At 36.7% G+C, this 13,591-nt stretch overlaps 2 protein-coding genes across 2 annotated transcripts; one reads left to right on the top strand and one right to left on the bottom strand.

The window, feature by feature from the left end:
* Window positions 1-2,836: 2,836 nt before the first annotated feature.
* On the bottom strand, window positions 2,837-7,219 carry LOC108986370 (KIN17-like protein). Its single transcript, XM_035692294.1, has 2 exons — window positions 5,931-7,219; window positions 2,837-3,429 (listed from the first exon to the last, which is right to left on the bottom strand). Exon 1 carries the CDS (start codon window positions 7,099-7,101, stop codon window positions 5,932-5,934), a length of 1,170 nt encoding a protein of 389 aa, XP_035548187.1. The 5' UTR covers window positions 7,102-7,219; the 3' UTR covers window positions 2,837-3,429; window position 5,931.
* LOC108986371 lies at window positions 3,355-5,128 on the top strand. The gene is made up of 2 exons (XM_018958986.2): window positions 3,355-3,473; window positions 3,833-5,128. The coding sequence occupies exon 2, from the start codon at window positions 3,846-3,848 to the stop codon at window positions 4,614-4,616; it is 771 nt and encodes a 256-aa protein (XP_018814531.1). The 5' UTR covers window positions 3,355-3,473; window positions 3,833-3,845; the 3' UTR covers window positions 4,617-5,128.
* Window positions 7,220-13,591: the final 6,372 nt, after the last annotated feature.

The following is a 13,591-nucleotide window of genomic DNA, read 5'->3' as shown; positions in this document are numbered from 1 at the left end:
AGGATTTTTAATTGGTGAAAATTAATTTTTATATGCTTTCTTAATATTTATTTATTGTTATGCATTTAAGTTGCTTTTAATATTTAAATTAATTACTGTGAGATTAAATTATTTTAAATTGACTTTACCATTACGTTTAAATTATTTTATTTAACTTGTAGTTTTGAAATCGTTTCCGTTGGATCATTTTTGTGACCCAAGTTATGAGGATTGGACCTCATTTCTTTTTCCCTATTTTTATTTTCCTCCTTTTCTTTTCTTTCTTTTCTTTTTCTTCTCCCCGTGTTTTCCTTTCCCGAGCGACGTCTCTCTTCTCTCTCTCTCTTTCCGTCCGTTACATCACCACCAGTGCCGCCGTGAGCCGGCGGTGGCCTTCACTGCCCATCCCATTCGGTTCCCCTGCCGCCGGCGACCTTACCCCACCAACCTCACCTCCATTTGCGCCGTCGTTAACCACCAGTAGCCCTTCAAAGCCGCGGTGTCACTTTCACTCCAGCGCCGCCGTCGCGCCACCATTGGCCACCATTTTCACACCACTTCATCCTCGACCTCTTGGCAACCCATTGGACCCAACCCCACCTCCGATCCGTCACCGGTGAAGCTCCACCATCCACATTTCCGATTTGGGCATTTTGGTCTTCTACCGCCCATTGCGCCTCCACCCACGGCCAACTTTCACCACCACTAGCTTCACCGACTTCCCTAGGCCTTACCCTATCATTTTTGGGTCTTCTTTTGTCTCTGTTGAAAAGTGGGTCTTTGAGACCCACGGCCACAGTGTATTTGACACTGTTTTGTTGCTGTGTTGCCCCCTCTTGTAGCTTCGTGATCCTTCGGAAATTGCTATATAGCACTGTAAGTATTTTCCAAAGAATTCTTGTGAATTTAATGTATTTTTGCACTAACACATTTCATTGTATTTAAACTGTTGATTGGTTTTGCCGGACTGAGTCCGAGGAGTACGGGGGTCGGATGGATTGGTGATTGGAGTTGTTTGGTTGGATTTGATTGGGTTGGTTATTGATGGTTGTTGATTAGTGTCAGTACATGTACATTTCATGATATCATGCATGATCATGTTTGTAAAGGAAAACTGAGTTTTCGTGTATTGCATTCATATTCATGTGTTTATGAAAACTGGATTTTCATATGAGAATGGAATTTGGGTGCGTGCGTATCACGACCCCAAGCCGAGATGGGGTATTATCTCGGTGGAGCTCATCTGGTTACTCGAGAGCGGAATATACTGAGTAACGTCCCCTGCATTGTCGCTGGGCGACAATGAGATCGGACGAGAGATTCGTGCCGACTCCGTGGTCCTTCTGCTGGCGGGGACTAGAGGATGTCTGGCCATGTACGCGCTGGGCGCGGAACTGGGCATCGCTACGAAGCCAGGACGTGCGGATGGTCCCTAGGGGAGGCCATGGTGCATAGGGTAATAACGGATTAAATGGACTATTTTTTGAGAAAATAGCGTGTGTTGGATTTTGTGTAAACCATTTTCTGGAAAAATGTTTTACGAATATTTTAGGCCAAATGGGGATTTTGGCGTGTGTTGGAAAATTATAATTTTCGGGGAAAATGATGTTTTGAGGAAAATGCATATTTCATCATATGCATGCATGTTGGTTGCATTAAATGCATTTTATTCCTGAGGATTATTTGGGTTATACTTACCTGCGGTACCATTCTGTGGTAACGCAGACTTTGATGCAGATGAAGATAAGGGTGAGCCTGAGGAGTCGGCTCTGCCCGAGGAGTGATTTGGGATCACTCATTTGTATTTTGGGACATGTGTTAAACTTTATTTTGGGATGACTGTATAACTTTTTAAACCCTTTTACTGATATTTAAATTGTATTTAAATTCTAGTACTTAGTAGACTTAATTATCCGTTGCGTTATTATTGTACACTGTTGCTTGTACACACACTTGACATTTTCGTTGGGATGTGTGACCATGTTGTCATCATCCCGATGTCTCGATTCCCGTATTTTCCTTACATGGGGGTCGGGGGCGCCACACCCTCCCTTTGAAGACGAAGCTCGACTTGTTTTCATTTGTAACTCTTTTCATTTCTAATTTTTTACTTCTATTTTACTTCTATTTTCATGTGTTTTCCTTTTTTTTTATTTTAAGTGATGTGGCAGGCGATTTCCCGGCATTTGCACCTATCGACTATATGTAGAAAGACTGTTAAAACAATAAGATCTATATGTAATTTAGAAATAAAAGTTTACATCTATATTATAATATGTGATTTTAAGTGAAATGTAACAACTCTCCAATTTCGAGATCGGGGCGTTATATAAACTGTATTGTATCATTGAAAGAAAAGAAGAGTTATGCAAAGCTAGGCAGTGGATAAAGTGATGGGGGCAAATTAATATTTTCCAAGAAAGAATGGCATCATAAAAACCAGATGTGACGTGTCAAAGTATTCCTATCCATTCTACAGAGGCTTTCACTTGATCGAGTAATTATTTGGTAATGATTGTCATATCTTCAGAAACTGATGGTTACATAAGCAGAGCAGTTTAAACTTTCAATGATATAATGTCCATCTCATTCCTACCTACCACCTATACGAGATATTTTCATCCAAATTATATCATACCGTATCATTAGAAACCAATAATTTATATAAGCAGACTCGACACTTAGGCTTCGTTTGGTTGATTAATTCCTCTCAGCTCATCTCAATTCATTATTATAATTTTTTTAAATTCTAACTCAAAATATAATAAATAATTTAATTTTTTTAAATTCTAAAATAATAATAATATTAAAAAATAATATTTTAATAATATTTTATCATCTCAACTCAACTCAATTTAACTCACTTTAACATCCAAACACAACCTTAATGTCGAGACCATCATCTCATCAGCATCCAGGCTACCTAAATAATTGCTCCAGCTTGTAGCAGAAGCAAGGCCCCCATAGATATTGGGTTGTCTAAGAACTCTCTGTCCCGTATCAGAAGCTTCCTGTTCTGTGATAAACATCACAAATTGTAAAACCAGGCGACACGTTAACATAGGACTTTTGAGATATCATGAACTGTCTTTGTTCACACTGAAAGTACTCAGAAGGTGTTACCACACAAGTATGCAACTTCTGATTGTACCTTCAGAGGTTTTATTGCTTTTCTCATCCAAGAGGGAATACTGAACCGCCCAGGTAAGTGTAGGGAAGTTGCAATGCAAAAGATACCAGCCACAGTCTAGACAGTTGACCTCAGGTAAACGCCGACATTGATCTGAGTGGGACCCAACGCCAAGAAGCTTCGATGCTTTGGCTAATCTACATTGATCTAAGAAAACAAAGGCTCAAAATTCTAATTTCTGCCTATAAAAGGGATCCAAACGCACTCTTCTCCAGTCACATCGCCTTTTCTGCCACTACCATAAGTTATAATTCTGCCTCCTGCATCAAGCAAACAGTCTTTACATCAACTTTCTCATAATCAGGTAAACATCTCTTTCTACGTTTGTATAATTGGATTCCCCTTTTTCATGTATCTTTTATATTTTTCATTTCTTCCTTTTTGGCCATGGTAAAATTGCATTTGCAAATCATTTGTCAAGCTGCATACAATTACTGTCCTGAATATATCCAAGGAATGTAATTGCTATATAAGTTTATAATGCTTCCGGAGCCATCACATGCCTGTGTGCAAATGCTTAAAATAGTTCCAGATTCAACTATATAGCTCTAGGAGCAATAGAACCGCTCTTGTTCTCTTATGGTACAGCTGTGCGAGTTAGAAGCTCAATATGAAAATGATACGCTCAATTAATCAACATCAATTTCTTTTTCTTACATGTAGGTAGCGACTTAAGATGCCGGGAGAAATTGTCAGGAAGACAATTACAAAGAAAACTCACGATAGCCACCCGAACCATGAGCTTGAGCTGAAGAATTATCGAAAGCCATACAGGTGTGATGGATGCCTGGAGCCTGGTCATGGACCAAGATATAGATGTGACCTGTGTGACTTTGATCTCCATGAAGAGTGCATGTTCACTACCCCCACAACTTCCCACGAGTTCTTTAAAGGATCCACCTTCAAATTCTTTAATCAACCTCCGGGAAGATGCTGTGTGAGTAACTGTTATGACTGCAAAAGGTATTGTGATGCATGCGGACAGGCTATAAATGGCTTTGTTTATCACTGTGAAGAAAAAGGTTGGGATTTGCACCCTTGTTGTCGTAACCTCAAGAATAAAATTTATATTGATGGTGTGGAATTCCGGCTTTGCAATAAGGTGTCCCAGAAGTGCCTATGGTGCAAGAAGAGGAAGCTTTCGAATGGTGTCAAGGACATCCCTGGTTGGTCTTATTTGGCCAAGAGTGACAATTGCCATTTTCATGTGTATTGCGCAACGGAAATGGTGCTTGAGAGTTGGAAAAAGGGGCCTAAAGATAGTAACTGTTTGGAGTTGGAGAACCTGGAGCTGGAACTACCACTTCAAGCTAACTTGTTTAGAAGACGTGGAAGAGGTAGCAAGTATTTGCGGATTCTGAAGTTCCTTGGGAGCATTCTGGCTATCCTTTTAGGCGATCCAACCATAACTTTGGCTTGCCTCTTTGTGGAACTGGTGTCCAAATGATCCTCAAGATACATTATCTGGTGCTCACGATATTAGAAAGCACTTATTTGCTGAGTTTGGGTAGTTTTATATTAGAAAGTTATACTTCATTTTTTTCAGTTCATTTGAACACAGTGCAGCATCCTATAGTTAATTCTTGTGTAGTTGATATTCTTTTTCTATACCTTGTATCTTCTTTGTGAGTATTTTTTTTATTCTTCCTATCCTATTTAACTACTGATTCTTTTTGCTAGTTTTGCTTCATCCGTATACTATCACCACTTTCATAGCAATTTGGGCAGTTTGTTGCTCTCAATGGCCACTAAAAAATAGTTTGTTATGTTCTCCTATGGGCTTGGGAAGTCTACAGTGTGCTTTTTATGAGATGTTTTATCCTTCCCTGCTATTGTTGATTCAATCCAGTGGTCCTTGGCTGGATGTGTAAACCCTTGGGTAAAACCCAACCTTGTATTTCTTCTTATCCTAAACCTTGTTTTCACAAGTATATGGTGTTATTCATTTTTCCCCTGCTGCTTTATTACTGTTAAGACTGCTAGAAATATTTGTTTTGTGATTTAGAGATAAAGTTCCCTCAGTGGATCATCTATTTTTCAATGTCGTTAACCCTTAGGGGTTAGCTCAAGTGGTAAAGGCCTTGGTTTGGGGGTGTGCTCCCTCTAGATCTAAGGTTCAAATCCTCTCGAGTTCAAACAATCTCTAGGGGCTATCAGACAGGGGGATTTTTCCATTGAATTATCTAAGGTGCACTTGCAGGAAACTCTTTGCCGAGAGCCTGTGTACCCTGGGATTAGTCGGGACGTTGTTCCTAGACACTGGGTACCAAATCAAAAATAAAAAATCAATGTTAAGTTTATCAACCAGATTGCGTTAAATTGTATAGATGGCTGCAGGTTTAGCAAAATTAATCGAGTTTATTTCCCTTTAGGCTTTCATATTACATTCTAATCAAATCTGTAAACCCCAGGCTACAACGTATCCTATTTGGTTTCTTCCAAAGTTTGGGCTGCAGTATTTGGTTTCTTCCTATATTGCATAGATAAAAAAACACCTGTGCAAAATCCAAACTCGTCCATTCTATAAGGGTAAAAGTTATTTGGGTATAAGACAGCCTTCACCGTTCTTTCCCTAGCAAGCAGGATCTAAATCATCGATCAAATGGCAAACCTGGATAATGATAGAGGAAGCTAATGTATTCAACAGTAATATTTTCAGAGACTTTCAAAGCAGAATGAAACATTTCAAGGAACAACAGAAAATATCATATATAATGCCATGATAATCTCCATTAACTACAAGTTAAATTTTCTATCAAACCTCACTGGGAAACTTTACAGATATCCTCATATTCAACAGCTTTAAGCACTCTACCAACGTAGGCACCCTTCTCTATCTGCACCTTGGCGCAAAACTTCTCCGTATCCACACCCAACAGCTTGGCAATCGCTCCCCTATACGCTCCATTCACGATCCTCACGAGGCCCCCAATTTGCGGAATCACGGTCTCGAGCTCAGCCTGGTCGACCCTTAGCACATGTTTGCTTTCAAGCATTTCAATCTCTCCAACATACTTATCGATCACTTTCCTCACAATCCCCTTTTGCTTATAGTAACCCTTCTCAGCCAACGCTTTGCTCATGACCTTCACAACGATTCCCTCGGTCAGCCAATAGTCCTTTCGGTTCATCTTCTCCTTCTTCATCTCCTCCTCGCGCATCAATTCCTCCAAAACCGATTTATTCTTCGCCCCTTGATTTCTCTTGTCGTTCTTCTCGTTTTCATCTTCATCAAACACCGATTTCGAACTCTCGCTGCTCTCTTTCGTTTTCAGTTTCGAAGACGAGCCGAGCGCGAAGCCAATTTTAGCATCAGCCTCAGATTTCAATTCCTTCACGGGCTGAGGCTCGGGCTTCTGAGAGTCGGTTACGAGCGGCATTAACTGCTCGGCGGCCTTCTCGATCTGCTTCTGAATCTCCCTCTCTTGCTTCTCTTCCTCGACCAAATCTGCCTTCATTCGCTTATTCTTCATTCTCTCCTTGAAGAGCGTTTCGGAATCTCGGTCAATATAAGTGATGAACCAACCCTTCGGGGTCTCTTCGACCTTACACTTGCCGGTGCGGCCGAGGTACTTGACGAACTCGGTGAGGGTGGCCCACTGGGTGGAGTTCATGTGGACGTGGTGGCGGTCGTTGATATACTCGTTGTAAACGACAGTGGCGGCGATGCGGCTGAAGCGGTGGCTGCGCTTCATATGGTCGAGGAAGGAGCACTCGAACTCCTCCGAGTAGCCCTCGACGATACGGTTTGGATTCTGACCGAAGATCTGCATCTGGCGCTGGTGGCTCTCGCTCATGCAGTGGCACTTGAACCCGTTCTCGTCGCGGCACTGCTTCTGGCACATCTGGCAGTACCATCGGAGCTTCTGGAGGCCCTTCGCTTTGATCCGGTTCGCGATTGCCTTCGGCGTCAGAAACTCGTTCTTCCCCATTATTCAATTTCTCTAAACAAAAATAATTATTGATAGAAAATGCGACGATATTTCCAGATTTATTTCCAAAGGCGATGCCTGAATTCTACCCTAATCCTCCCGAATGATTTCTAGATCTGCTTTCAGGATAAAAATAAATAAAAAATGGAAATTGATTCAAACTTATACGCTAGGCCTATAACCAAATGGGCCATGCCATTGGGCCCAATGGTAGTCCGAATATATTTTGGGGCCTCTACTTATGATTCCGTCAGTGACTATAGAATCTGTTCTCACTAGGAGTGAGTTCGGTCTGGTCCGGTTGGTCTCTAATAGATTTTGCATACTAAACTGAATGAGCTCGGTCCATAATTTTCCTACCTGAATCGGACTGAAGTGGCATATGGACGGGACTAGACCGGACAGTTGTCAATTAGTCTGGTTCGGTAGGTTCACCCTTACACCAATGGGCCACTTTATTAGTTTTGGCCCAACTGATTTTACTAGTCAAGTTTTGGCTGAAGTCCTGATTTTGAGACTATTTTCAACTTAAATTATTATTAACATTAAAAAAAGGAAAAAAAATTAAAAAAAAATACAAAATGCTAATAACATCCAAAATATAAATTAAAAAAATATAGAAAAAAGGAAAAAATACTAATAAAACTAAAAATCCCTAATCAATGTAATCATCCAAACTCCAAATGAAAGAAAAAAAAGTTACAAAACCAAAAAAAGTAAAGAAAATACAAAATAAAATTTACAAATTACAATCTATGCATCTAAGTCTAAATTATAAATTATAAATAACTGAATAGTAATAATAATAATAAAAAAAAAAACTCCAACTCCAAGTCTTTAGTCACAAAGTCTAAAATTGCAAGTCTTCACAACTTTACTGCAAAAAACATAGCAAAAAAATATTAAATGTCTTAGTTTAATAACAAAATAACTACTACAATAGTATAAAAGTATATTCTTCTCACTTCATTCATCTGCATTGGGTGTAGGCATTATATTCGACGCCTCCATAAAATTTCCAACCTCCTAACAAGCTCTATACATAAAAGATAAAACAAAATAAATTATATAAATTTACATAACATATAAATCATAAAAGATATAAAATGAAGTAAATTTGTAATTGTTACATACCCATATCTAACTGTTTCTCAAAATCCTTCACCTTATCCATTAAGGTCTTAAGGCTGATTGGAGTAGAAAAATAATGAAATCAATTCTGTGCACAAACGAGACTCTAAACCATCGTCGGAGATAAACTATTTTGGAAGGGATCAAGTACATAATCCGCCGTGCTAACTGAATTAATCTTATACCAATTTAGAATGTCAGAACTGCATCTTGTTTCTCACAGGTTTCAGCTAAATATCTATCAACCTTTTATTTTCTTTCCAAAGAGTTTTCTGATTGTAACCGTTGCTTAAATATAGTCAATCTATGTGCCTTCCTATTACATCTACACGTGGGGAACTTGTGTGCTGGGGTTGTTGAACAGAACTATTACCTTGGGCATACATTGATTCTAATGAAAATTCAAGATATCTCATATTGTACTGAGGATCATGAACAAGCCCAATATACAACAACAAATTCATATTTGCAATGTCATCCCAATATTTATCAAATTTTGTTCCTCATATTCGCTGCCATCAATCCCACCTCGGGGCTTCCTTCTTCACACTCTATGTCAATCGCATCTTGAATTGTAACTAACTTCGTAAAAAAAGAGTTGCAAAATACATATTTATCCCTAGAGAAACATAAAGTTGCATCATGAAAAACTTGAAGAAACCTCACAAATAACTTTACCTTCTCCCAATCATCATTCTTAAGAGGCCCTAACTTCCTTGACGTTCTCTTCATCCAGGAATTATCACCGTCATCATTGTTGTCATCATCATCTCCAATACTAGTAAGGAAGTTTGAATATTCTTCTTCTAACTGTTCGAAAGTTTTTTTAAATTTTTCCGCCCTCTCCAACATAAGATAGGTGGAGTTTCACCTAGTTTGCACACAAACATGACCTTTGCATGTAATGTCTTCTAATTGTACACACGACTTAAATGTACTTCACATTTGAGGGGAGGATTTTATGTATTCTACAACATTCCACAACACTCCTCACCCATGCAATAGAGTCATCATGCTCTTTCAACCCTTCACGAACAATTAAATTTAATATGTGGGTACAATACCGAACATACAAAATTGATGTCCCAAGACAATATCTTTCCTATACTTGGTTTTCTTTTTCAAATAAGATATTGCTATGTTATTAGAACTTGCATCATCAACAGTGATTATAATTATTTTCGGTCACCCCCAATTATGCAAGCACACCTTTATAGCCTTACCAAGTGTATCACCCTTGTGATTTTCAACCAAAGAAAAAGAAATAAATCATATTGTATAATTTCAATCATCATTAATAAAGTTTGCAATGACACACATATAATCGAGGTTTTGCACGGATGTTCATGTATTCGTGGTAAGGGAAATTTGTTGCCCTTGAAGAGCGGTTTTCAACTTAAAACAATCTTTTGCAATCATGACACGGGATGGAATCCCTATCCACTTAGGACAAACAATGAGTATAAATTTTTTGAAACCCTTCCCTTCAATGAACCTAAAGGGCAACTCATCAATAATCAACATTTCCGTTAAGGTTTGTCTGTAGGCCTTAAGACTAATTGCTATGAGAACAATTCCTCTACTACCACTTCTTCCATTATTCGCCTTCCAACCTAAAGTAGTTTGAGATTTGTTCGTCTTATTAAACGAACATTTCTTATACTGTTTCTCAATGTGGTACTTCATAGATTTTGTACTGTTGGTCTTTGTATTACATGCATATGAAGCATCACAATAATTACATGCTGCCCTAGCTTTAGTGGGATCACTTTTTGGTATTTTGTAAAGTGATCCCAAACCATCCTAGTTCTACCACCATTAGGTCCACTACCACTTGTTTTAATACTTACATTGAGTGGGAGTAGAGGAATGCCACTAAATTCTTGTGTTGACTCATTAGCATTATCGGTGCTAGAGTCCCCCGAAATCGTTTATTTTGTAGAGTCCATTTATAAAAATAATCATACAAAATTTAACTTAACAAGCTAACTTAATAAGTCCAAATTTGAATTTTTTCTAAATTTAAGCATTTTTGTCCTTCAAATGATAAATTTGAAATCATTAAGCCAAAACATAACCAATTAGATTAACAAGTCCAAAACAAATAAGATTACAACTTAACAATTAACAAATTAGTAACAAACAAGTATTCATAAACTTTGTTGTAGCCAATAATCAAACACATGTAAACATATAAAAATTACAAAGATCAATTCACAAAATCATCAAAATTGCAAAAATCCCAAATACCCATAAAAAATTACATCACCAGAAGCAAAATAGGCAAGAACGTGGCAAAAACTACGTGATTAAATCAATTCATATGGATCTTTTCGGTTTCCTAAACAACTTTATTTTTCCAGTTTTTTTTTCCAATGTAAATAGGAAAACACGAGATAAAAATTATTAAGAGTAATTTTGTACCTTAGAACAGTGATAGCGTGCGATGAAGCGGCTGAAAGCTGCTGGGGAAGCGCTGGGAGTTCTAGGGTTTCTTATCTCCGTTTGACACAGGGGGACTCGAGACTCGGGAGGGAGAATGAGATTATGAGAGAGTGAGAGAGAACTGAGGGGGAGTGGGCGATAGATGAGAGAACCTGGGTTGAAACGACATTGTTTGGCTTGAAAATAAAGCTAAACGACGTCGTTTCAATAAGGGTAATTAATATATATATATATATATATATGTTTCAATGGGTTGCAACTCAGCAATCTTCCATAATAACTCGTTAGTTCGCTCGACTTATGCTCAATTTGGTGCTCGAGTTAAGATTAACCCGTGAGTTCACTCAATGCCTGCTCAATCTGGTGCTCGAGCTAAGATCAATCCATGAGTTAGTTTGTCTTCTACTCGATCTAGCACTCAAACGAATATCAACCTGTGAGTTCGCTCAATAGGTACTCGACACACAGGTCGAGCGAATGACTAACCATGAGTGTGTAGTCTGAGTCTACATGAATAACATAAAAAATTAGCAGTGAATAATATTGAGCTCCTGAAGAGCCAATCTTATCTTGTATATTTTGTTATCTTTCATATATCATATATGATTAATTGATAGCATATATTACTAAGGCTTGCTTGCAACTTAGGTATATTAAAAAAATTATCTAATTACTTTAATTAAGTTTAAATAGTAGAGTATGTATGCTGTATTTAGTATTTTAGTAATATAGTATCATTCATTTTTAAATGCTTGCTTGTTTCTCTATTCATCAGCCAGGTATAAAGATTCCTAAAGACTGATTGATCAAGAGACTAAAAAACATGCAAGAATTCTTCCAACCAAAAGTATGTTAAGTTTTAATGATGCATGCACATAGATATTGAAGATCTGTGTTAATGGTTATATATATATATGTATAATTAATTGTTGTACTAGTGATATTCTTTGTATTATTGTATAAATACAAGTCTTAGATTGTCTTAGATTATGTATTATATAATTTATGTTGATTTTTCATGAAAAATTGCATGAATTGGTAATTATAAGAAATAAATATTTTTATGAGATCAATGATAGTTGGCTGGCTGATTAGTAGTACTATATTTTTCTCGTAATGTATATTTTCTCATATGAATAGAATAAAAAATAATTATGGAACTAATATTTCTTTATTACTATTGTCTATTTATATATAATGACATAAATTATCACATGATTTATGATATTTATTAATTCACAGCATATATTATTTAATATTTTATATAGTCAATGACAATAAATTAGATAAAAATTATATCATTAACTTATATAATTACTATATAAAAATAATATATTAAATTATTAAAAATATTTTAAATGTATATATAGTTCGGTTCGGTCCTGTATAAAATTTATAGACCCCGGGACTGGACCGAATTTTTTCGGTCCACAATGTGTGGGACTAAAACCGATTGATATTGGTTTTAGTCCAATCGATTTTTCCAGTCTGGACTGAAATCTATACAACCCTAGTTCTCACGTACTCACACCACCTATCTTGAGTTTAATATATTTCACATTGTCCAATTTTAATATATTATTGTGTAATGTGTAATTGCCATGTTACATTTAGGAGAGATTTAGATAGTGAGTTGAGATTATATGAGTTAAGATGAAAGTTAAATAAAATATCATTAGAATATTATTTTTTAATATTATTATTATTTTAAAACTTGAAAAAGTTAAATTGTTTATTATATTTTATGTCAAAATTTAAAAAAATTATAACAATTAGATAATATAAGTTGAGAGATTTCTTAAACCAAACCGGGCCTTAGAATGTTATTATAATCTAGTTTATACATATATTTCTCTTATTTCCAGCATACTATTTTCTTATGTAGCGTGTACACGTTGCCGTGATGACTATATTAAAGCTTTTTTTCCTTCTTTTTATATTTTTGCGAAACAAAAAAAAGATATTTACGAGAATTAAAATCTACGACCTGGCTCTCTTTTTATACATTTAAAATTTATTCTAATATTTTTCGTTTTAAAAAGAATTATATGAGCAAACTTCATATCTGTTTTTGTAATAATCAAATTTGGGTATTAGTTGTACGACTGAAAAGCAATAAAACCAATAGTTTCTCGCAAATTGGAATTACAACACTTGTGCTGCACGATTTGATAATCTTTATCAATGATCGTACCATAAAAGAAAATTGTAGCAAAGTTAATAGTATTACTATTTTCCAAAATTTAATAATATTAAAAATCTTCATTCTTTTGACTTTTGAGTTCATGTCGTTTCCTCTTCTCTTTCGATTACATGCGCGCATATGTTATTTTTTTAAAAGGACATATCATTATTTAAGAAAAATGTTTTGCAGCTGTCCATCCGACTTTGAGACATTAACAACCCTCCAATAAAACTATGCCACATCATCAATTTCACAAAAATTACAATAGGTTGATTACACTAGACATAAAACACATATTTTCTTTGCCCCTTTAAAAATCGATTTGAGTCTCATTTAGAAAACCTTCGCACATTGTAGTTCCTATCACCCACTGCCGCACAATAGCATCATCAATTTTTCGAGAAATAAAGTGAGAGAGAGAGAGCAGCATGTGAGTCTAGTTTGAGCGTGGGCTTATCGAGAGGAGGACGACGGATTTATTGCGGCATGAAGTGTTTGGAGATTCTCTCTATGCAATGACGATGGCGTGGAGGAGAGGTGGCAGTAGATTGGTGGTAAAACCACGGCTCACGATGGGGAAAACAAAAATGCTCTGTTTCGATGAGCAAAATCAAGGGCTAAACTGAGTGATTGTTCTCACAATTGACCATTTCTGCTGCATTAAAAATCAATCACCATAATTTCGATTCCCAAATTTAAAGCCTAACTAATTCTTTGCTGTCCAGCAAT

This window comes from Juglans regia, chromosome 7 (assembly GCF_001411555.2).
Source record: "Juglans regia cultivar Chandler chromosome 7, Walnut 2.0, whole genome shotgun sequence".
Taxonomy (NCBI): Eukaryota; Viridiplantae; Streptophyta; class Magnoliopsida; order Fagales; family Juglandaceae; genus Juglans; species Juglans regia.
The sequence above is the reverse complement of the archived record's forward strand: the minus strand, read 5'-3'. Positions and strand labels throughout refer to the sequence as shown.